The sequence below is a fragment of the Vigna unguiculata genome, chromosome 7 (genome assembly GCF_004118075.2).
Source record: "Vigna unguiculata cultivar IT97K-499-35 chromosome 7, ASM411807v1, whole genome shotgun sequence".
Classification (NCBI taxonomy): domain Eukaryota; kingdom Viridiplantae; phylum Streptophyta; class Magnoliopsida; order Fabales; family Fabaceae; genus Vigna; species Vigna unguiculata.
The window spans coordinates 30,966,053-30,992,008 of NC_040285.1; the positions used below are offsets into that span (position 1 = coordinate 30,966,053).

General features: G+C 30.5%; 2 protein-coding genes across 3 annotated transcripts; both read right to left on the reverse strand.

The window, feature by feature from the left end:
- Nucleotides 1–9,977: 9,977 nt before the first annotated feature.
- Nucleotides 9,978–10,575, reverse strand: LOC114192769 (probable histone H2B.3). Its single transcript, XM_028082582.1, has one exon. The coding sequence runs from the start codon at nucleotides 10,488–10,490 to the stop codon at nucleotides 10,080–10,082; it is 411 nt and encodes a 136-aa protein (XP_027938383.1). The 5' UTR covers nucleotides 10,491–10,575; the 3' UTR covers nucleotides 9,978–10,079.
- A 7,646-nt stretch (nucleotides 10,576–18,221) lies between these two features.
- Nucleotides 18,222–25,559, reverse strand: LOC114191743 (phosphoglucan phosphatase DSP4, amyloplastic). 2 transcript variants are annotated; one of them, XM_028081111.1, is made up of 14 exons: nucleotides 25,310–25,559; nucleotides 25,170–25,233; nucleotides 25,028–25,072; nucleotides 23,948–24,050; nucleotides 23,334–23,410; nucleotides 23,163–23,239; nucleotides 22,977–23,054; nucleotides 21,398–21,530; nucleotides 20,359–20,418; nucleotides 19,878–19,934; nucleotides 19,535–19,630; nucleotides 19,306–19,365; nucleotides 19,081–19,188; nucleotides 18,222–18,608 (listed from the first exon to the last, which is right to left on the reverse strand). In XM_028081111.1, the coding sequence occupies exons 1-14, from the start codon at nucleotides 25,333–25,335 to the stop codon at nucleotides 18,477–18,479; spliced, it is 1,116 nt and encodes a 371-aa protein (XP_027936912.1). In that variant the 5' UTR covers nucleotides 25,336–25,559; the 3' UTR covers nucleotides 18,222–18,476. The 2 variants fall into 2 exon arrangements, with proteins under 2 accessions (XP_027936912.1, XP_027936913.1); XM_028081112.1 differs by lacking the exon at nucleotides 25,310–25,559 and adding an exon at nucleotides 24,328–24,441 and having other exon boundaries at nucleotides 25,170–25,234.
- Nucleotides 25,560–25,956: the final 397 nt, after the last annotated feature.

Sequence of the window (25,956 nt, forward strand, 5' to 3'; positions counted from 1 at the left end):
TTTATCAGATGGGGGTGGAAAGTGGTTTATATAGGAATGAGTTGTGGAAGCTGATTGGTTGGACTGGCGTCACACGGATCGATGACGTGGCAGTATGATTTTTGGTTTTGGAGGGAGATTTCGGAATCTTGCGTCTTTTCATTTTTTATTTAGTTTTATCATATTTTGTGCTTTATATTGTTTTGGCGGGTTGATTTTTTTTTTTTATGTTTAGGGGTACGTGGCGGGGCGTTCGCATGTTTGAAAATAAAATTTCAAATATAAATCAAATCAAACTAGTGTTTGTAGTATCACCGCAAAATATTATATGGTTTATATATATATATATATATATATATATATATATATATATATATATATATATCCAACCTAAAAAACGTGTACATAATTTCACATAATTCTTTACATAGAATAAAAAAAAATTGAATACCTTTTTTTTTCTTGCACTTCTCCTTTTGTGAACAAAACCAATAACTTCTCAAAACTGGATATCCTAAAAAAACAAAACAATTTGTTTAATATCAAAGTCTAATCATGTAAGACTTTACAAAATGGCGTTTTAAAAGTGATAGTGATTTAAAAATAGTGAGACTCAATTATTTTAATATTAAAAGGTTTTAGTATAAATAGAATTGTTATAAACGAGTTTCATTCTTTTAAAACACACAATCTCTCTAAAAACCACTTTTCTAGAGTTCTCTGACTTCTCTCTAGAGGTTCTGTCTCTCTGGTCGTCTGATTGAAGAACCGAGACCGTAGGATTGATCCTCTCGGCGAGCTCTTCAAATTGGACCGATCAGTTTCTCCGTTCGCGTAAGTTGAGTTTCCGCTCTTTATTTTAGTCTTTTTCTGTTTTTTGTTGCATGTAGGTCCTCTTCCGCTTGCATGCGACGTTTTAATCATCAATATGAGTCTCTGCTGATTAGTGATCATAACGGTATGTCCTGATAGTTCTTGTGATGTTTCTATGTGTATATAGAGTATCCTGTGAAGTTAGAGGTGTTGACGTTTATAAAGTTGTCTAAACAGGATAACAGGTAAGGGAAGCTAACTGTTTTACTTGAATTTCATCTAGAAATCATTCTGATGACTTTGAATTGCATGATTGATTGTTGTATGAGTGCTTGAATTGCGTAATTGAGTGTATGATTGGATTGTGCTAGATTTCTTTGCTGTTGCATGTGAGAACAGATTGGGAATCTGGTATTTTCGCCTAAGCGAGCAGCTCTCGCCTGAGCGAAAACACCAGAAACTCATCCCCTGTTTCTGCGCGAGATCTCGCCTAGGTGAGTCAGTCTCGCTTGAGCGAGAGTCACTCTCGCCTAAGCGAGACAACTTAGCTTGAGCGAGAATTCGCCCAGAGTTTGGGTTGTTCTCTGTTTTGAGCCTCGCTCAGGCGATAATGACTCACCTAAGCGAGAGAGCCTTTTTGCCTAGGCGAGACCTTCTAGCTTGGGCGAGAAACCCTGCAGTTGAGTGTTATTTCTTTGTTTCTAATGGATGAAGCTATGTTTGAATGTTAAAATATGAACTTAGTTATGATATGCATGAATTGTTATGACTGGTAATATGTGTGGTGAAATTGCATGAAGTTGGAATATGAGAAGAAGTGGTTGAACTAGGATTTCAAGGGAAATTCTAAGAGGAATGTTTTAGTGTATGTAAGGACATAAGGACTCAGTTTTGGTTGGTATCCTAACGCTCCTAGTAACCATTAAGACTCATGTAGAGTATGATGGATTACGTCGGAGGGAGTAGCAGGAGGTCCTGGTCTATGGACCCGATCCGCCATAGAGGTGATGGGACTTACCCTGGGAGTGGTTGGGTGATAACCCCTTGTGTCCAAACTCTGCAGAGTTTGGGAACCGTCGCAGGTGCAAGCCACCAAGAGATCCGATGTCGCTTACATAATCCGGATATTGAGTCTAGAGTCATGTAAATGTGTTGTGGTGGTCTATATGATTCTGGTGATAATGAGAAGGATTACATGGTTTCTGTTTATAATTGAACTGCATGATTCCTTAATCAGATTAGCTTACCCTTGCTTTTTGTGTTCCTGTCTTGTGTTGTATGTTTCCTTTTGCAATGATCACCTATTCGGTGGGAGTAGATATGGTTGCAGTGTCAAAGGCACTTCTGGAGGATGAAAAGCCATCGTGTTAGTGAAGAAGAGGAGGTTTCCAGTGGGAGCTTTAGCAGTGATCGGTAGTACAGAGTTTATTAGTTTAGTTTAAGTGTATAAGTGATATATTTTTATAGTCATACCTTTTGTAAGACTGTATTAATATATTGGGTACACTGGATTATCTGTTTTGGAACTATGATGAAACTCCCTATTTTTATTAATTTTAAGCTGCTAAAATTGGAATGTTACAAATCACTTATAAAAAAATAACATGACAGTCTTATAAATACTTATAAACTATACATGACAATGCGGATTAATTATGTTGATCGATTTGTTAGTATGTTAGAAAAAGTGTGGAGTGAACTCAAAATTTTGTTTGGTAGTCCCTTAAAGTTTCTATCACATGATCTGCAATTTGGATCAATGACGAAACAAGATGGATTAGTCTACATAATTTAAGAAAATATATATTATTTGTACTTTTTTTCCTTTAATAGTTATTATTTCATTTCACTCTTCCGTTTGGAAGATGTGAAATCAATTTTATTCTTAGATTTAAATTTATTTTTATTTTTGTATTTTTTTTTACTTGATTTATTATTTAAATATAAATAATGTAGTCTTTTTCGTAAATTCAACATTAATATCACTAAGAGGTGACTGCGTATGAGACAAAATTATATTCTCCTTCGATAATACAACCACATCGAGATTGTTTCCTTTAAATAGGTCATATATCCAAAATCTTCACTTTTATCTATTTTATCGTCGTAGATTGACATGTGAATTCATTTGTGGCTTTTTTATTTGTTTCTAAAATCTATAGAGGACGATGTTGAGAGAAAACAAACCACACTGTCTTCATACAAAATATATAAGTGTTCAATTGAGTTAGAAAAAAAGAATATAGGAATTAAATAACTAATTAAATCTTTTATTGGACTGATACGTTGATGAGCCTCTGACTCATACCAAAAATAGAGCGCTTGGAAAATAAATATTCTTATGAGAGAAGTTCTTTGTCTCCGTTCGCTTGGAAAATAAATATTCATATCTTTTAAAATAATTTCTAAACTCATGTTTTTGTCTTGATTTTTTGGGTTTGCTTTTTGGCACCACTTTTTTAATGTTTGAAACTTCTTATGGAGTATAAGATGGTGAGAAGCATAGCCCAACATGTAATTGCTTTTGGACTCACCTTGTTTTGGGAGGAGCACTTGGATCTTGACCCAACACACGGGGCGACACTTTGAGTAAAGGGATCTCAACACTCACACTTAAAATAAGAGCATTATCATGCTTATTTATAACTTTTAATATTTTAATATGTTCACATTATAAAAGTTATAATTAATAGTTAAAACAATGAAAATAAATTTATTCTATTATAATTTCCCGTATCCAACTTAGATAATAAAACATTTCTATCAATTTTACTTTTCATAATTATGTCAATGAAAATTAAACTCACAATCTAATTTCAATATTAATTATTTAATAAATAATTTATAAATTAGAATACAAATAGGTTATATTTATTAATTAAAATTCAACTATCCATATTGAAAAATGTAGCAAATCATAATTTCATAACTTAACTAAATTAATTTTCGACCATTAATATTTTAATCTTGAATAATTTCTATTTCTAATTGATCTCGTATTGCCTTTAGGTAGGGATGGCAACAGGGCGGGACGGGTGTAACACCCCAGATGGATATTACTAGATAAAGCATATTTCATACAATTTTCTTTTAGAAATTCAGACATTATATAAAGTTCCCAAGCGCGGAAAAATTTAAAACTTTTCTCGCGATAATCCAATCATACTACTCCATCTTTATTACATGTTCGTAATAGATAAAAGCAACATAATGTCTATTACAAAATGCAAGAAAATAAAATATAACGAAAAATCTCTCATTGTCAGTCCCGCTCTGTCACTAAGCATCAGCGTTCTCACCGCTCGTAACTAATCCAGCATATCCCTGGCCAAGTCATCAAACCCATCCATGCAAATCCATCTGCAATGGATTCTTGTCCCTGCACTATCGCCTGACGTTGCCTAAGCGCCGCCAAGCAACATTGTGCTCCAAGCCTCATGGCGGTAATCCTATACCACTAGGCGCCACGCGCTAATGACTCCTCTATTTGTGACTTATCACCTGGCAGAAGCATACCCGCTGCGAGGCGCCATACCAGTAAAAATAAATTCTATTGGTTTAGACACTGCAAACTTGATCCTAACACATTAAGCAATCATTTCTACACACTTAGAATACCAAGTGCGTATTTTTACAATTCAACATACCTCCAAAATAGTACCAAATATTTTCCTTAGCAACCACATTGTACTGACTTTACTTTATATATAAAAAAATATATTTTCGCACATTCCATAATTTAACTTATAGACTGTTCAATACTTAAAACGAACCTGCAAGCATCCTATTGCCATTATATACCTAAAAAAAATAAACACAATTGTCGCAACTAAGGACGTAAACTTTGAAGCCTTGCTACAATTTTCCCCAATTCGAATAAATTCTTTTGCAGTGGTCGTAACTCTATTTATATGCATAGAATTATTAATATTACAAAATCAAATACCAAAAAAAAAAATCAAATGAACATCACGGCTTCTTATATATTATATTATTATAATACTAAAGTCATAACCAATTACAATAATTAAAATTCTGATTACCACGTGCTTATACCATTATGTTGGTTATATAAATATCTAACCACAATCATTTCCGTTAACAATATAATTATATACCATATTCATCACTCCTCCAGATAACAAATCAAACCATTTTTCACTTTTATTTTCACCTAAATGAACATTTATTATTATAATATAATATAATCATTTCTTCCTAAAATAACTCATGCCTTTTAAATTACTGGAACCCATTCAGATTTCATGAAATAAGGAACCACATCCAATTATCTCTAGAATTTTATAAATTCAAATAAAGAAAATACAATATTACTATAACCAATTCAACCATAAACCTAAATTCTACATTCCTAAATAAAACAAGTATACAGTCATGGTAATATTGCACAGTACTTACATCTTATTTTAATTCTTGTAATACATCCTTGGTTTGTGAAATCTAATTTTCATTTCACCTTCCGAATCCTTTTAATTATCTTCCAGAGCATCCAATTCTCCCAAATAATTTCCTAGTTTCCTAATTTTACCCCACGACCCTTTTAATTCATGACCTCCCAATTCTCTTTAACCAACACCTCCGCAGATGTCACCAATTTATGAAAACTGCATCTAGCCTCAAGGAAAAAAATGATTTACAAGACCCTAAATACTTTGATTCACCTTCGCATCACAACACACAAAAATCCCACACTTTATCAGTAAATAAATTCAACACAACACCACCCTTGGAATAAACAAGCAGAACAACAATCATTTGAGGCTTAAATTACATACAAATTCTTAGTTGTATATTCATTCATATTCAAATATTATCATCATCACTAAACAACACATACTCAGATAAAAGAAAAAGATCTAGTCAGCTCCCCTTACTTGGTGTTTTAGTTTCAAACAATTCCAAATGAATTCTTCTTTGTTTCCCAAAGTTCCCCTTCTTGCCTCCACTCCAATTCTCTCTCTGGATTTTTCCATCACTTAGCAAAAATATATAAAAAAATAAAAGGCCTACTTTAACCAAAACTCGAACCCACAACCTTTCAACCCATCAAATATATGTACACCATCAAACCATCACATTATTCCTATTAATTCACACATTCATACAAGGTTAAACCATGTTTTCGCATTCATAATATTTTGGTAATATAAAACACAATTAAAATGACATTAATGCCACACACTAAACTTGAACACAAGTCCTCTCAACAGAACTAAGTACTATCAACCACTTGAGCTAGTACTATTTCTTATTTAAGACTTGTCAAGAAATTCTCTTAGGTTATTCTCAACCAACAATTACTTGTACTTTATTAATCATTAATTGTATGAATTTCCTGGGTCTTACAGCGGGGACAGGTTTCGTTATCTCATACCCATCTCCGTAAAAAAAATTCATCCCCATACTCAAACTCAACGGGTATCAAAGTTTTATCTCATCCCCATCTCCGCCGGATAACGACTATAATCTTGTACCCATACCCGTACCCATTTCCTTACTACTTTAATATAAATTTTAATTAATTTTTATAAAATAATAAAAATTACGGTAAAGAAAACATAATATTCAATATTCAATATTAGGATGATGATTGTTTCTTCGATATCAAATACTTTGAAATAAATTATAATTTTTTATATTTTAGATTAAAATACCAAATAAAATTTCATGAGAACTAAAACATTTACTAAATTTACAAACTGCAAACATTAATGAAACCTAGTTGATAAAATTTAAAAATATTTTACAAAAAATTTAAAGGAAAACAATATTCAAATTCAAATATATTTTAAATGTTTGTTTACTTCAATTTTTTAAATTCTAATGAATCTCTTTTTTTATACACTAATAAAAATAATAATACATCACTTAATCAAAATGACGCAAAAAATAAATAATGAACATAATAATAAAATTTTAACATGGATATTGTATCTTTTGAACTCCAATATATGTTGGATGGTGATAAAAAAATATTAATGACAATTACATTAAATTTTGATATTGTAGTAAATAAAAGTTATTTATACAATTATAGTGAAAAATTACAATATAATTGATATAATGAGTTAGAAAATAAAAAATAATTGGATAAAATATATTGAAATAGTATTTTACATGATGAAAATAAACAACAAATAAAAATATTAAAAAATTAACAAATGTATGTCTTAGAAACAATTTGAGAAACTATTGAAAGAATTCGCATAAAGAAAAACAAATGTATAATTAAGGGTATGATAAGATGAAAAATACCTTAGATATCTAAGAACACTTTTCAAACATCAACATATATACTCAATGGTTGAAAAATAATTGTTTTAGTGAAACAAAAAGGTTCTTCAAATGAAACAAAAATTAATAAAAATAAGTAAATTTTTTTTGTATATTACCTAGTAAATGAAAGGTTATGCTATTAAACATTTTAAATTGAGAGTACTAAACATACTCATGTGAAAAGAAAATATACAATAAATAAAAATATTAAAAAATAATAGAAATATTCAAATATGAGACATAAAAAAAATTTAATTGACATACATTATTTTAACATAATTACATAAATGTTATGATAAGATGAACAATATATTGGAGATGTGAACGAGTTTCATGACAAACCAAATAACTAGAAAAAATAAAAAATTGAAAATATATATATATATATAGTTACTTAATTAATTTTGAATATTTTAATAATTTAAATGATGATGAAGATATGGCGGGGGACGGGTATTATGGCGGGGATATGTACATCTCCATAATCATTCCCATATCCAATTGAAAAAGTCGGGATTCCCCATACCCATACTCATACCCAGTCAATGCGGGGATTCCCCGTCAAAATGGAGATGGATTCGGACAATACCCACGCGGGTGGATTTATTTGCCATTTCTACCTTTAGGTAATGTTTGAAAGAGTGGATTTGAGGAAGAATGAGTAAATGAATTTAAGGGAATGAAGATAATATTGTGTTTTATTTGGATTAAAGAATTTGATGGATGAATGAATGAATTTCAAGAAAAAATATTAAAGTTATTGAATGATGTGATAATGTGATAGACAAAAAAATGTTTTAATTGATAAAAATAAATGATTATTAATGTATCCCTATGTAAAAATGTTATATAAATATAATTAGTAGAAATTGTATTAATATCAAATTGATTTTTTTATTTATAATAAGAAAAATTAAAATAAAAAATGAAATAAATTTGTATAAAAGGGATATGGACGAACAAATTTCAAATACATTTTCTTGAATAATTTATTTTTATATTATTATTAAAATTATTGTTAGTGTTAATATTAAATGTAATTATAATCATATTTGGTTAAAAAATTTCATTATTAATAATAATTGTAATTATAATTAATAATAATATAACCATTGTTATTAAATTTTTTTAATCTTGGTTTATTAAAAGTTGTAATTGAAATATAGTGAATTACACCATAGCAAATTCAACGAATAGAAAATAGATTGATTGTAGTATTCATTTTTTTTATATCTGAATTTTTATTGGATGTTTGGAATAGGGATAAATAAAAAAGCAACATGCATAATAATTCAACCTCGTTTATAGCAAATTGGAAACATCTGCTAACACAGTATCATCCATGGAAACAAACAATTTTCTACTGTTAATTGCCCAACATTTTTCTCCAATTATCATAAATAATGATGTTTCCCTCTAGATAAATAAAAATACAAATTTGTCTTTATTTATGTAAGTTAAATCATAAAAAAAATTAAGGAAAGAAAACTGAAAGTAAAATGTTTAGGAAATGAAACAAAAATATTAAAATTAAGTAACTATATTGTTACAAATAATCTAAACACTTGTTATAAAATATTTAAAAAAAATATATTACTTTTTACAGAAAATGTTTTATTTTTTGTCTCAGAAATAAATTATGTTAATTGAAAGTGGATGGCCATTGATTTATTTGAATGAAGGGGAGATGCATGGTCCAAAACAAATACAGTCCATGGAACTTTATTGGCTAGTTTTACCTCACACGGATTGATGACATGGAATGAATGGTCTGATTCAGAAAAGTTGGTTGAATTTAATTGGCGAAGTTTATTGTACACGGATTGATGACATGGCATGAAAGTTCCACAAAGATTAATAAATGGAAGATAATCTCAGGGTAATAATGTTTTTCAATGTTCTTCGCACCAAAAATAATTGTCTCTTGTAATATTATAAATACATCTACGTATTAGTTTTACAATAAATTAGAATAATATTTATGAGATTGTTTCCAATTAAAATTATTATTTCTCACTGTTAAATTATATTTCTTATCAGGAGTAAAATTTTAATACATTCAAAATTTCAAAACAATGCGCCTAATATAAAAAAATAGAATAATTTAATATTTGTTAAGTAAATAAGAATTTAATTTAATTTGTGAGAGTAAGAATGTTGACATAATTTTCTCTTATCATTCTAATTCATACGGAAATGTGATAATTTTACGATATACATATTTTTAATTATAAATGAATATATGTTAATAAGTGATAATAAAATTTTAATAATTTATATATAAAATAAATTTATATTTATTGATATAAAATAAAGAAATTAATTATTAATAAATAAAAATAATTTTATAAAAATAAATAAAAATAATTGTTAATTTTAAAAAATTTAATAAATAATTATATTAAAAAAATAGAATTGACATACGAGAGTATAAACAAAAAAAAAATCCTTTATAGATTATGAAAAATTATTATATAACGAAAATAAATATTTATTTAAAATACCTATAATTAAAAATAGGTATTAAAACAGTCAAATATAACAAAATATTTTAAAATGTCCATAAAATTTTAATTTTCAGTTATATGACATAATTCTTTGAAATAATATAATAATTAAAAATATTTATTTATCTTAAGTTAAATTAAAGTATATATTTCCTTTTAAAAAGTTATTTATCATTGAATGAAAATTTGCATCATCTGACAGGATGAAGTTTCAATGTGTTGCATATTTCGAAGTTCGCATCCTTTTAAACTTCATTATAAGGACCCACAAATTTTGGCATAGACCAACAATTCACTTATTTTCATCTGCAAAGAGAATTATATAACTACAATAATTATCAGTCTTAGACCATTTGTGATTGCACGAAAAGAAGCACCAGATATAAAATCAGAGAAATGTAATTGTATTTCCTCGAAGAACTACATCACACCAACACTATCCAAAAGTATACATCATAAAAACCCTAAAAATTAGAGACAGATTCAAGAGCTAGTGAATTTGGTAACAGCCTTGGTGCCTTCGGAGACTGCGTGCTTGGCAAGTTCGCCAGGGAGAACAAGACGCACGGCGGTCTGGATTTCTCGGGAAGTGATGGTGGGTTTTTTATTGTAGCGAGCAAGTCTAGAAGACTCCTGAGCGAGCTTCTCAAAGATGTCATTGATGAAGCTGTTCATGATCCCCATGGCCTTGCTGGAGATCCCAATGTCAGGGTGAACTTGCTTGAGGACTTTGAAAATGTAGATTTTGTAGGTCTCGACACTCTTTGCTTTTCTCTTCTTCTTCTTGTCTCCGGAGGTAGCATCCTTCGGAATCTTCTTCTCAGCCTTCGTTTTCTCAGCAGGAGCCTTCTCTGCAGGTTTTTTCTCTGCGGGTTTCTTCTCACCCTTGGCCATGGATTTCTCACAGAAGGTTTGATAAGATTGAGTAAGGTGTAAATCAGAGAATGTGAATTCTGAGTGATGAGAATTGAGAGAAAGGAGTGATATATATAGGAATGCTGGATAGAAGCTGATTGGTTGGATTTACATTGCACGGATCGATGACGTGGCAGGACGAGTTTTCGTTTTGGAGGGAGATTTTTAAATCTCGGGTTTTGTGTTTTCAGTATGTGGGGTGCCTGCGTGTTTGATAATTTCAATTTGGGCCAGAGTGATGATTGTTTAAATTTGGGCCGAGGTGAAAGACTGATCCGATCTAGTTTTCCAAATTTATTTTATTTAGATTTAGATAGTAATAAAAATAAAATAAAATATTACGTCTATTGCAGTGTACGAGTTTTGGTAATTTTACCCCATTATAATTTGTTATTTAAGCCGGATTTGTTTACTTATATAGACCAATTTAAAGATTAAATGTAAAGAAAAGTTATTGCTAAATATTGAATTCTGAATTTATTTACTTATTATTGATGTTGTCATAATAATATCTTTTTCTCCACTTTCTTTTAGAGATAATTTTTTTCTTTAATGAATGTCAAAAGATAATTATTTATATTTTTTAATTAAAAGAAGTATATTTTTCATTTTATATTCTTTCTTAGTTTTCTCTTCCTTAATTTATTTATTAAATCAAACGTGTAAGGAGAAGATTAGATTAATATAATATGTGAGACCGTAAAAATTCTTATTTTAAGAGAGAGTTAGTGTTTTTAAATAATGAGGTCTTTGTAATATTTTAATAATAGAAGCTTAAATATAAATAAAAAATTTATAAAAGTATCTTATTGTCTTAAAAACTCCTCTATATATTTCTAGAAAATTGTTTTAGAAATTTTCTCAACCTCCCCTTTACAAGAATTTACTGTATGTTTATTTGTTTGACGACCAAAGATTATTGAGGCGATTCCTGCAAAACGCTCTCTGATCCTACCTGATCAATTTTTTTCACGGAGTAAGTTGATTTTCTGCTCTTCTTCTCCATCAAATGTTCTCACGGGACGCATGTGGCTTCTGAGTCTTCTGTTGGATTCTCTATTGATCAGTGGTTCTAATGATGTTCCCTGATCATGTCAATTTGATTTGTAGGTTGAGAGGTACGTTCTTAAGCAAAAAAAAAGGATTTTTTTTTTCGTTTTAGGAGGTTGAGACTTCATCAACCAGGTAATTGAAGCTAATAATTGATTGATTAATGATTTTATTATTGTGGTATAATTAGAATTGATAACCATTGTTGTGTTTTGGTGAATTGATTGGTGTTTTGAATGAATTGAAATGTGAATGCATTGTTTGAATTTGGGGTAAATTGAGAAAGATGGATTTTTGAGTCATAACTCTAATTGGTATTACCATTCCTCAATTTTAAAGCTATTTTGGACCAAAATCTATATTGGAAGTGTCATTTAGAGTCATGAAAACAGGTAGCAGGTTTCTCAAGAAAAACCAAAATATGTATTGCTTTTTGGTGTGGTGCTAAGTGCCAATGCGAGAGTATGGCGTTGAGTGTTGACTGAGCGGTGCCTACGCGCTGGTTAATGGAAGAGTTTCATGGAGAAATTCTATGTGTTGGTAATGTAGTGTATGCAAGTACATAATGACTCATTTTCTTTTTGGCATCCTAACACTTTAATAATCAATAAGGTTCACGTAGAGCATAATGAGTTATGTCGTGAGGAATAGCAAGAGGTCTTAGTCACTGAACTCGATCAAGTTCTAGGTACGAAGGGGATTTACCTGGTGGGTGACTGAGTGATAACCCCTTGAGGCCAAACTCTGTAGAGTTTGGAAATCATACACTGGTGCAAGCCACCAAGAGGTCCGATGTCACTTGTATATATCCGGATAATTGAGTCAAATTCAATTGTTGATATATGTTAGATTGTTTTCTGTATTAGCCTGTGATAAGAAATTAACAATGTGGTTTTGATCTGATTGAACTTTTCCTTAATTATAATTAGCTTACCCTGTGTTGTTTGTGTTTGCTTAGTTTTGGTTTATTCATTGCAATGATCACTTAATTGTGTGAGCAGAGGAAGCTGCAGGTGAGGATGCTTCCCGTGTGGTTACTAAAAGAGTTACGAAGTAGGACCTAACCATGTTTATAACTAGTTTATGTTTTTAGTTTAGAGTTAGAATTTGTCTATATTCATAGTAGGCTCGTACATACAGGGATGACAACAGGGCGGGTCAGGGACAAGTTTCGTTATCCCATACCCACTCCCGTAGAAAAAATTTATCCACATCCCCATACACAAACCCAACGGGTATCAAACTTTTGTCTCATTCCCATCCCCACTAGGTAACAGGTACAATCTCGTACCCATACCCATACTTGTTTTCTTACTACTTCAATATTAATTTTAATTAATTTTTATAAATAATAAAAAATTATGGTAAAGGAAACATAATATTATCAAATATTCAATATTAGAAGGATGGTTGTTTGTTTATTCGATATCAAATACTTTAAAATAAATTATAATTGTTTATATTTTAAATTATAATTGTTGATAAAATTTAATTTTAAAAAAAATATAAAAGAAAAACAAATATTCAAATTAAAATATATTTTAAATGTTTGTTTACTTTAATCTTTTACATTCTAATGAATTTCCTTTTTATACACTAATAAAAATTATAATACATCATTTGATCAAAATGATACAAAGAACAAATAATAATCATAATAAAAGTATAAAATAAATTATAATATTTACATTTTAGATTGTAGTAAAAAATAAAATTTCATGTGAATCAAAACATTTATTAAATTTACAAACATTAATGAAACCTAGTTGATAAAATTTAAAATTAATTTTTAAAAAATATAAAAGAAAAACAAATATTCAAATTAAAATATATTTTAAATGCTTGTTTACTTCAATCTTTTAAATTCTAATGAATATCTTTTTTATACACAAATAAAAGTTATAATACATCACTTGATATAAAGAATAAATAATATTCATAATAATAAAATTTTAACATAGATCTTGTATCTTTTGAACTTCAATTTTGTTGGATAGTAATACAAAAATATTCATGACAATTACATTAAATTTTTATATTGCATAAATAAAAATTATTTATACAATTATAGTGAAAATATTACAGTATGATTGATAATGAGTTAGAAAATAAAAAATAATTAGATAAAATATATTGAAATAGTATTCTACATAATGAAAATAAACAACAAATAAAAATATAAAAAAATTAACAAATGTTTAGAAACAATTTGAGAGAATATTGAAAGAAATTGCACAAAGGAAAACAAATGTATAATTAAGGGTATGATAACATTAAAAATACCTAAGAGATCTAGGAAAACTTTTCAAATATCAACATATATACTCAATGGTTTATAAATAATAAAAATTGTTTGAGCAAAACAAAAGAGTTCTTCAAATGAAACAAAAACTAATAATAATAATAAGTAAATTTTTTTTATATTACCTAGTAAACGAAAGATTTGTGCTATTAAATACTTAAATTAGAGTATTAAACTTTCTCATATGAAAGGAAAATATACAATAAATAAAAATATTAAAAAATAATAGAAATTTTCAAATGTGAGACATAATTTTTTTAATTGACATACATCTTTTTAACATAATTACATAAAGGTTATGATAAGATGAAAAATATAATGGAGATGCGAATGAGTTTCATGACAAACCAAATAATTAAAAGAAATAAATAATAGTAAGTATATATATATATATATATATATATATATATATATATATATATATATATATATATATATATATATATGTGTGGTTACTTAATTAATTGTGAACATTTTAATAATTTAAACGATGACGGGTATTATAACGGGGATGTGTACATTCTCATACCCAATTGAAAAAATCGGGGATTTTCCATACCCATACCTAGTCAATGCGGGAATTTCCTGTCAAAACAGAAATGAGTTCGAACAATATCCACGAAAACGTGTTTATTTGCCATCTCTACGTACATATAGTTATTATTATGGTCTTCTATCACTATATGATGTTTTATTTAATAATTTAAAAACTATTAAATGAGATGTTACATCATAAACATGTACTATAAATCTTAATGGATGAATGAAATTTCTTTACTATTTTCCATTTGTTTTCTTTTATTACAAGAGAATTACTTATTTTCTACAACCTATGCGTCCTTGATATTTATACTTACGCTACGTCTATGGAAAAGTCTATTAGGGTATTTATGTCCATTTATCCTTGGAAGTGTTTTTGTCAAGTTCTAATAAACTTATTTACAAAAATCTAGATTTAGACTTCCAAACTTGTTTCACTGAAAGAATAAATATAAATATTAAACTTTCTTGATTTATGCGCTTCATCCATAAAAAAAAAAACGGTTGAAATTATGTGTATCTATTATCATTGATACACATAAAAAAAAAAGGTCGAGCATGTTTGGATCATCGGGCTCGTTCGAATCATCGTTCTTGTCGAGGTCGTAGGGCAGGTCCGAGTCGTTATACCTATTCGGGTCGTCGTGCTTGTCCGGTTCGTTGGGCCTGTCCCACAAATAGTAATATATTTTAAAAAATAATATATTTTTCGTGTGGAAGATGAAAGCCCATGGGTTAACCATGACCCACAGGGCTTTTGTAGGGTTTTTGGCCCTGTAGACTTCTTTGTTGAGTTTTTTTTCTCAATGTAGGCTTTTTTGGTCCTAGCCCACATGGGTCAGGGCCAAACCCTGTGGGCTGGGCCAAATTGACACCTTTAATTATCAACAATATTTGGTGTTGAAATACTAAATGAGTCATTAGGTTAACAAGGAAGATTTTCAAAATTTGTACTGTGTAATATCTTATATCACCGTAAAATAATTTGCTTGCTAAAACTTGACTAAGTAATATTAGACATTTAAGGATTAAAAAATATTGAATGAAACAATATTTTAGATATGTAACTTTTTTTATAGTTACAATTATAGTAAAATATATATTAATTTTAAATATATTATTTTGACTTTTTCAGTATTATTTTTCAAGATTCGTTACTATTTGAATTTGTATAGATCAAATAACTTCAAAAGAAAAAGTCATGACAATATTACATGTGAACTTGTATGAATCAAACAACATTAAAGTTTAAATTTTGTAATCTTTTGAAGTTTCATGAAAAAAAAAATCTTATCCAAGAAAATTAATATTTAGCTTACAAATTCCAATAATTAACTAATGAATATTTTTACTAACTTGTAGAAGAAGACCCGAAATTCAATTATATGCTTAAAGTTTGATGCATTCAATTTATACATCTACTATACGGTAAAACAGTGTAATGGTGAAATTCCTCAAAAACTCATACTTATTCTTCTGATTATGGGTGATCATGGATTGGATTTTTAATGATCCAATCCACATCCATTTTGGATTCAAATAATTGGATTAGATTTTCGATCCAAATCCATTTTTTTTTAAAAGTAGATTGAATTTTTTAAAAATCCAGATCCAAATATTTAGATCAAGTTTAAATCCAAATCTAAATATTTGAAAAATTTCAAAATTCATTTTTCATAAAATAAATTCAAATTAATTTTTTTAAAACTTGTGTCCATAGGGCTAACACCATAAAATTTGGTAGATTTTTTGTCGGGGCCAACGAGGACAAATTTCAGCATAGGATGAACTTGGATGACTTTCGAACGAATTTTGATCGGGGACAACGTGACCAAATTTGGGCCAAGGTCGACTTGACAAATTTCAGTCGAGATCGACTTGATTGGATTCGACTGAATTTCGGCCAGGGCCGATTTTGCCTAATATGACCAAATTTTGGCCAGAGCCGACTAGTCCAAATTTAGTCGTATTTGATTGAGTTGGCGTGACCCTATACAAAATTTGGCCAAATTCTGTCAAGTCGGTCTCGATCGAAATTTGGCCCAGCTGATTCTGGACAAAATTTGGAAGTATTTGGTTGAGTTCATCCCAACCCAAATTTGATTGCATTGGCCTGAGTCGACCTAGACAAAATTTGATCGTATTCGACCGAGACAACCACAATCAAAATTTTGTTGTATTCAGCCTAGTTGGCATTAGTCAAAATTTGGTCGAATTCAATCGAGTTGGTCCCGATTGAGATTTGACCGAGTCGACCCTGACCCAAATTTGGTCGTATTTGGCTGAGACGACCTAAGGTGAAATTTGGTCGCATTCAAATGAGTCGGTCATGATCAAAATTTGGCCGTATTCAACTGAGTTGGTCACGATCAAAATTCGGACGAATTCAGTCGAGTCGGCTCCGGTCAAAATTCAGTCGTGTTGGCCTTGACCAAAATTTGACCGAGTTGGTCTTGGCCTGAATTTGGTCGTATTCGACAGAGTCGATCGCGACCGAAATTTGGTCATATTTAGGCGAGTCGGTCCTAACCTAAATTTGGCCAAATTCAGTCGAGTTGATCATGACCAAAATTTGGTCCAGTCGGCACTTGCCCAAATTTAGTAGTATTCGGTCAACTAAGTTCCGAACGAAATTTGACTATATTCAACTTAGTCGGCTGTGATCGAAAATTGGCCGTATTCAGTCAAGTCAGTCTCGACCGACGAATTTAGTGGAGTCAATCCTGACCGAAATTTGATTGGTCAGGACCTGATCCAAATGTGGCCATATTTGACCAAGTCGGCTCTGGCCAAAATTTGGTCGTATTAGGCAAAATCGGCCCTGACCGAAATTCAGTCGAATCCAGTCAAGTCGATCTTGATTAAAATTTTATCGAGTCGACCTTAGCCCAAATTTGGTCACGTCATCGTCGACCGAAATTCGTTCGAAAGTCATCCAAGTTCATCCCATACTGAAATTTGGCCTTGACAAAAAATCTGCCAAATTCTATGGTGTCAGCCCTATCGAAAATCTAACCACATCCATTTTGGATCCAAATAATGGATGTGAATCCAAATTTGTGTCCATAGGACTGACACCAAAGAATTTGACAGATTTGGCTAAATACTTCGAAATTTTGTCCTTGACCAATTGGGTCAAATCTCGATCGGAACCGACTTGACAGAATTTGGCCTAATTCGGACAAATTTTGTACAGGGTCACGCCAACTCACTCAAATACGACTAAATTTGGGCTAGTCCGTCTCAACCTTTAGCCTAACCTAACAAAAAATATAAAGTGAAAATTTGGATTGGATATTTTGGATTATCTATTTTGAAAATCTAGATTTCGAGAATGGATATCCTATATTTCGAGAATCCATAAAATATATAAAATGTAGATTAGATTGATATCCAAATCCAATAAAATGGATTTTAAATGGATTGAATTTTTAATAAAATGAATATTAAATGAATTGAATCATAGAAAAAATGGATTAAATCATAAAAATTGAATTTTTTATCCACTCTTACTTTTGATACCTCTCATATTTAATGGTTTTTTTTTGTCATTTTCATAATCGGAAATTCAATTAATGCATGTACTATATATACGCTTAAACAATGAAATGGTGAAATTCCTCAAGATGGTCATTATTTTATATAATTGCCGTCGATTAATATATATATATATATATATATATATATATATATATTATCCATTTTAGAACATATTTTTCATTACAGATTTATCCTTAAAATATATATCTCAAATAATAAAAGGAAAAAAATATTTAAATAATTTTAAACTTCGAATTCTAAATAATTTGAGACCATCATTGAACGTGATAAGAACGCTCGGATATCCTGTCCTTTACAGAATACCAGAGACATATGATTACTATGGAACTCGAGATATCCTGTCCTTTACATAACACCAGAGACTTATGATTACTATGGAACTCAATTAACTCGGCAAGCCAACTTTATTACTACAACAGAGATCTTGTCTGAAGGTTTTTATTCAACCTTTTATTATACAACATGTATATGTTATTGTACTTTACATATAAACAGAGACGTGCATTGATGGGTCACAGATCCTCATCAGGACAAGCTTCAAGAAACTCCTTTATTCTCAGTCGTTCCTCCGCTGTAAGATCAGGATCATCAGAACTGAATCTCTGCCGAAGGGAAACACGATCACTGCTGCTATTATCAAGGACCTATTAGGAGAGGATGAAATATGAGAAATCAGTTAAGAGACAAATAGAATGTGCACAAACTAATAATTCACAGTCAGATGATGAAATATAATGTGATGGGCTAAAATGTGGAGAGGCAAATAAAAAAAAGGGTTAAACCCTCCAAAAATTTTCACTGTTTTTCATAGCCAACATTTAACAAATATGTTAGTTTGGTTCTGACAGTAACTCTATTGTTTTTAAAATAATTATGTTAAAATCTGATCATTCTAGTAAGATTGAAATTTCAACAGGAGGTACCAAAAAACATTTAACCCTAAAACAATAACATGGTTGTGAGCGATAAATGTTGTGATACATTGTATTTTATTTTTATCTTTGAGCTGATTATCATGTACTAATTCTAGCTCTGAGCTTCTAGCAATTTCCTAGGATTCAAATACCAATCGCAAAATTTATTTTCTGAGCTATTTAGTTGAAGTTTATAACTTACTTGAATGAAATTATTGACATGGCCATCTTTGTTTGGAGAGGTTACAAGCTCATCATTATTGCATGTCCATACCCCATCAACAATGTACTTGTACTCATAGCGTCCTTCCTGGTAAATAAGACAATAAACTTATTTCTAATCAATCTATTGTTTTAATCACAGCGGCTGAGCCGACAAGTTATTGAACGTTCAATACTATGATCAAGTTTTAACAATTTCACTTACAGGTAGTTCCCTCTCGAGATACCACAAACCCGATTTGTCATCATAATCTAGGGGTACTCTCTGAAAAGAGATCAAGATTAAGTAAGATTTTGCATGAATTCGTATAAACAAGGTATATGTTAAAAACATAAGTCAAACTACGTGATCCAGATGATTTTAAAGATTAAAAGTCTTGGAATCTGAAATCAGACTATTCTTAAATCTAAATAAAATGAGACTAAATCATCACCTGCCCCCATCCAATATCAAGCCCTGAAATTTCCACCCTAGAGCAATTGCTGTCTTCCCATGACAAAGTGACAGGTTTCTTACTAAGGCCTGTAAGCTGAGTACCACAAATAAATAATGTTCAAAGGTGATATTTTTTTTGTTTTAATAAGAGGGAAACCAATAAAAAGATAAAAAAAATGAGGAACAGTTTCAAATAAATTCTCATCTTGAAACATCTAAATTAATTATGTCAGCTTTTAATGAGAAAAGACTTATCAGGAAGATCACACCTATATTAATATAACAAAAAAAATCCCATTAAAAATTTAAATCACAATAAATATAACATTAAATTGACTCACGATGTCAGCCGTCGCACTTTTAATGGCATCTAGTTTGGGAAAGCACTCCCTTTTGCTCTGCAAGACAAAAGAGTAAGAAAGAGGGCACAAGAAAACTTGACCAAATTCCAATCTCATTTCTCTCTTTACACCAAATGCATCTAAAATTGATTTAGAAGAATTATAATATATGAAACCGCTAGAATGAAAATTCTATGACATGCAGAAAACGAAAATGATATCAAATTAGTTTCTTTAGGTATACACAACTAGAGAATAGAACGCATATTTTGAGTAAAAGAACTCAGGAAAATAAATTAAATAAGAATGCTTCTAAACTAGATGTAAGAAAATAAATCTGTTAGTAACTAAACTGCCCAGTTCCATAATTCACAGATACCAAAATTTAGAAACTAGTGATTCAACTGTAAAATATTAATATAGAACCCCCCACGACTTTAAAATGTGGAACAATAGAAAAGGAAGTATTGAGCATAGTCACCTGAAGTAGTGTATGAGCCTCCTTGAATGTATAACCCAGAACCCAAAACATGTAGGCCGTCTGAGCAAAACAAATTGTTAGCAAATAATCTTACACACACAGAGAACTATAAAACACATAACTGATACATGAAATACCAAAATATTTGAGAAAAAGAAAATCAGACACCACCACCTTTTTCATCTCTATCTTTGAGATAGATTTAAATGATTTCATAGACATATCTACCACAAAATAAAAGAATATTGATTTTATGATTTCATTTCTACACTTTCTTCATAAAAACAATGGCATCTTCAATAAAAATCTGTAGATGAAATTAGGAGTGAATGTAACCAGATGACATAGATCCAGGCTATATAAAGTCAAACGATTCTAATAGCCCAAAGCACAAACAATGGACAATAAAAAGGGTCGCCCAAAGCTTAAGGTTCCCACTATTGTGAAATCTTGGAAATGGGGAGGGTCAGATGCACATAGCCTTAATCATGAGAAGATTTTGTTTCTGTAACCATAAACTGTGACTGCCTAATCACATGTCAAAATTCTTACTATTGTTTGTTTAGACAAAATTCATTATAAACATTTCTGAAAAAAATAAGAAAAAAATGAAATAAGTTTCTCTATAAGGTGAATTAACTTTTACGAGAGAAAAATAAGAAAGAATGAAATGATTTATAGGTGTTTAAATGTAGTCCTTTGCAGGTAGTAGTTTCTAAGACATAGACAACCAACTTTGATGGGCTGCAACAAGGCGAGCTAGGGGTGTTTTCTCAACATGGGGGTTTTCAACAACTTTCATTATTGAAAATGATTTATAGGTGTTTCATTCGTACCAATATATTTAAGTCAAAACCTTTTGAAACCATTCAGTATGTGAGAGGTTACTGAATACATTCACCACCTGCCCTTTGTGTATTTAACTACTTAAACATGAAACTATTTCCTTTACCATACACAGAACTAACCAAAACACCGTTTCAGGTTAAATATTCTACCAGTAATAAACAAGTAACACAAATAAAATCAAGGGACATACTGCAACGGCAGGAGCTCTTCCAAGTCCAGCAGTGCAATGAATATATGTTACACCTCCATTGGAATTTATTGCCTTATATAATTTGCTAACTACAGCTGGAAGCCGCATTCGTAGATCAAATGCATCAAAGTCCCTGTCACATCCATGTTAGATCATCACACAATGCGAAGAAGAACATGAAAAACAAAGGCAACAAACTGTAAAATGCAGAATATATCACTGTATAGTTACAAATGCCATGAGTAAAGAGAAACCCTAGTATAACACAAAGCACAACGCATACGTAAAGAAGAAATGACTAAATGTACCCATTTATACAAGATTAGAAATTATCATATGAAGGTGACATACCAACTAGTCTTACACAAAACACACACAAAGAACTCACCTGATTGCTTGAGCTTTTGACTCGCTCACAACCTAATACCTAAATCTTCAAAATTTCCTTTTGGTAACAATTTAAAAAACATATCTCACATTTTTTTTCTAGAATATTTTGGGGGGATGGGGTAAGTTATGAAAACATAAAACTAGTATCTGTTTGAGCATGGGAAAAAAGGAAATGCAAAATTTATATTACATGTGATGGGATAAGTACTAACTAACTGAAGATCCAGATAGAAAACCAAGATCTTATCTTACTCTCAACCAAGCTCCACAATGTAAGTAGGACCACACATCCTTGCCTCACTCAGAAAAAAAGAAGCGTGGCATACCATTACCATATTCGAGGTTTTCTTCCAAAGTAGATGCCTTTTACAAACATAAAAACAAGTAGAATGCGTCTTAAACCAAAACTAAAAATATAGAACAGTACATGATTGTGAGAAAGTTACTATGTGCGACACACATAGGGGATGTCTTGTGAGGAAGTCATTTTTAAATGAAAACGAGAAAAGAAAATATGGATCATACAATAATACACAAATGATCGATATTTTAAACTTTAAGCCACACAATTACTTTAAAACATTGAATGAATTTTACACCTTAATCTTTTTCGTTCGTGATAAGATCTAGTGGCAATGACTAATAATCATTCCTCTTACTCTCATTTAAAATAAAACCTGTAAATGATTTTGACATATTCATGACTTGTAAGAAAAAACTATAATTACAAAATACAAAAAAAGTAACATATTGCACAGGATCTATTCCACCTATAGTTTTAAAAAATTTCGTAGAAAAAAATTCAAATTAATAATAATTCAGTTCAATTTAAGTTCACAGTGGGTTTCCTCATGCAGTCATTATTAAAATATCTACAACATGTCCACAATGTTTTGATTGTATAATCTGTTCAAAATATCAGTACAATATATTGAAACTCGAGTAATATCATACTTTATTTTCTTTGGCGAATGATAATTGTTAATATGTTAGCTTTTTTTGTTAATGTGGGGATTTGAACCCCCGACTTATCCCACCCTTCCTTTTACTATTACCACCTGGTCAACCTTATATCTTCTAATTCAATATCACAGTATTCAAAGCATCCTTTGTTTGTTTTATTCCTGCCAGTTTAAACATAATTATTTCCTTGACAGTTATGACAGAAATATTTGATCACATAACTAACCTTATCTCAGCTCGCAAGTGTTGAACATCATGTGCCTTGGCATATTCTTGTATGGCCTTAATATCAACTCCAAAATATCCAAGCAATTGTAAGGAAACACAATGGTTCATCATTTGCTAGACTAAATACTTGGTCTTTGTCTAAAACGATGAATGTGAATCTAATTAAACACATTGATTAGGATACTCAAGGTCTGGATTTTGTTGTAAGCAAAATATTGTTTTCACTCCAATCCTACGCAACTTCTCAACATCATCAGGAGTCTGGCAATTTGAGAAAAAAAATAAAATAGAAGTCAGAGGACCAAACAAGATTTGACATAATTGGATCAGGTATCTATAATTGAAACAAAAATACCTGTGGGCATGATCCCACAATTAAGTCTGGACGGATGAAGTTATAGTTCATTCCTAACTCGTGCTTATAAGTCAAAACTGAGTAGCACTTTGTTAGAAAGGGTAACAACATGAATTATTCAAAGAACAAAATAATAGGATAGGCAATTGAGTGTTCCTATAGTCAATCCAAACTATTAGTTAAATATGAATATTACAAAACCTAAGAATGTTAGAATTAATTGCAGCAAACATAATGAAGATTTATCCCATAATATGAAATATTTCATCACAACTACTGAAAAATAAATTACAATTGATCAGGGAGCTTCAAGCTAAAGATACTCTCGGTTTACCCCATATTGTATTCCATGTCTTTTACTTATCTAGAACCACAAAGTAGGAAAAGACCAACAAATGTGAGAAATGAAGATGAAATGGAAGATATTCTGATTCATAAGGCAAACAAACGATGAAGAAAACTTAGGAGAAGCAATTAAAACAAGACCTTGGTCTATACTGAAATTTAGGTTTCTGTAGGGGCCTAAATAATGTTTGATCAATGCAGTCAAGTCTATCTAACAAGATAAGGCTACATCATTGTTGAACTAGAAGAACAAAAAATATTAAACATACCAGCACCCATAGCTTCTGTCATGTTATGAGAATATGTCTCAGACTTTTCCTCCTCCTTGCTGACATTACTTTTGTCTGCACTTGGTGCAGAACCTGAAGCAGCCTGCAAAAGAAAATGGCAATCAAGTTCTCTAGAAAATCAAAGGAAATATGAAGCAGAAACGACGTGAATAGCAGATACCAATAAGTCCATTTATACAGTCAAGCCTAAGTGAGGATGAATATTTCACAGGGCAGGGCATATAAATAACAAACAGTGTTCATCTTTTTAGAATTTTATAGTTATTTCTGCAGCAATATCTCCCTGTTTTCTTTACATTTAAATTTGCTTGCCGGAACACACCAAAATGACAAATCTTACAACTTTTAAATGACAACACCTTCATGAATTCTGGTAGATTCCAGAATATGCCGTGAACATTCCACAATTTCCATGCATTCACATGTTGTCTAATTATTCCATCCATAAGCTCATAGTGTAATCCTCACAAAAACTGAATCAGGTTCAAGACAATGAATGTATTGAGCAACAAAAAATCCAGTAATATTATCTTATTTGATGGATGTTGACAAAATGCAATATTATTCCAACAAGTCTTAGCTTTTGGGTGGGAACAAATTCAATACTACATAACCGACTCATAATGAGTATAACTTCCCCCATACATAGTTCAATCCGGTCATATCACTAGTTGTACAACAGCGACTTAGGATTTGTTTAGACAAATTTCTTCAAAAGGACTTCCAAAAGATTCAAATTAACTTATGCATAGGCTAAAAAGTAAGAATTTAGGAAAGTTATAGCTTCTACAAATTATATACAAACTAATTCAAATTTTTAGAGAAAATCCGTCCACTCTTTCTTGTAAAAGTTGTTAGAAATAAGTTTGTCTAAACATAATCAGATGAGTATAGCTTCCCACTTTTATACTTCAATAGGGTCACATCACCAGTTGACACAGAATTTCCAACAGTAAGAGCTTTTAATAGATTGAACATGAAAATACTACAAAAACTATACTAACAAAATATTATTAAAAATAAACTAGAGAAAGCGAAAAGCAAAGATTGTGTAGCTACCTTGAGCGCCATACTTCGATTATGATGAGAATTATAGACGATTCTCTGTATCCAGCGTTGAAAAAAGAGGGTGTGAGAGAGGAAGATAAGTATAATAATTGTAGATAGGTATCAACGAAATAAAAGGGAAAATGGAATGTACCAGCGAGAGGGGGAGATTGTTGCGGTGGCGCGTGGCAACATTTTCGAAGGGCAAAAGAGAGAATCTGAAAAATAAGGAATCTGATTCTTTTGATTTGGATAACAATAGAATGAATTGATAAGGAAGAAGGATAAACGAACCGAGAAAGATTGTGAAGACAGTTCATGATATTTGTCTGAGTTAAGTGGCACGCTGCAACACTGCACTGGGTTTTGTTTGGATTTGAGATTGATATTGTTATTTTTCTTCTTCTCACTCTATTCTTTGTTGGGAGGGAAAAGGGTCAAATCAAGAACCAGCATAAAAAGCCAACATCCTTTTACACTTTTCCTCTCGTCGCATAACTATCTTGTTGAATCACGAGAAAGAATCTAAAAACTCACGCATAAAATATCCTTTTATCTAAAAATTTATCTTCGTCAAAATTTCGTAGGTTTTCGTAATATATTTTGCACCGAGAAGTTATTCTTTTAACTAACATAAAATTGTTACTTTAAATAAATGAGTTTTCTGTCGGATTTTTTTTAGCTGTTTGTCCTTAAAAACATACTACTTTTAGTATATTGGTTTTTTTTTAACATATTTTAAAACATTAAAGTTAGTGTACGTATTTTAAAAATGCAACACAAGAAAGCAGAATAATATTCAGTGGAAAATTCAAATTCTAAATAAATATGGTTTTGTTTCTTCTCTTTACACATCTGTTTTTACTTTATTTTTCTTGAGATATTTTCTTAGAAACTAATTTTTGTTCTATCATGGTATAGTTATTACGTGACTGGGTATC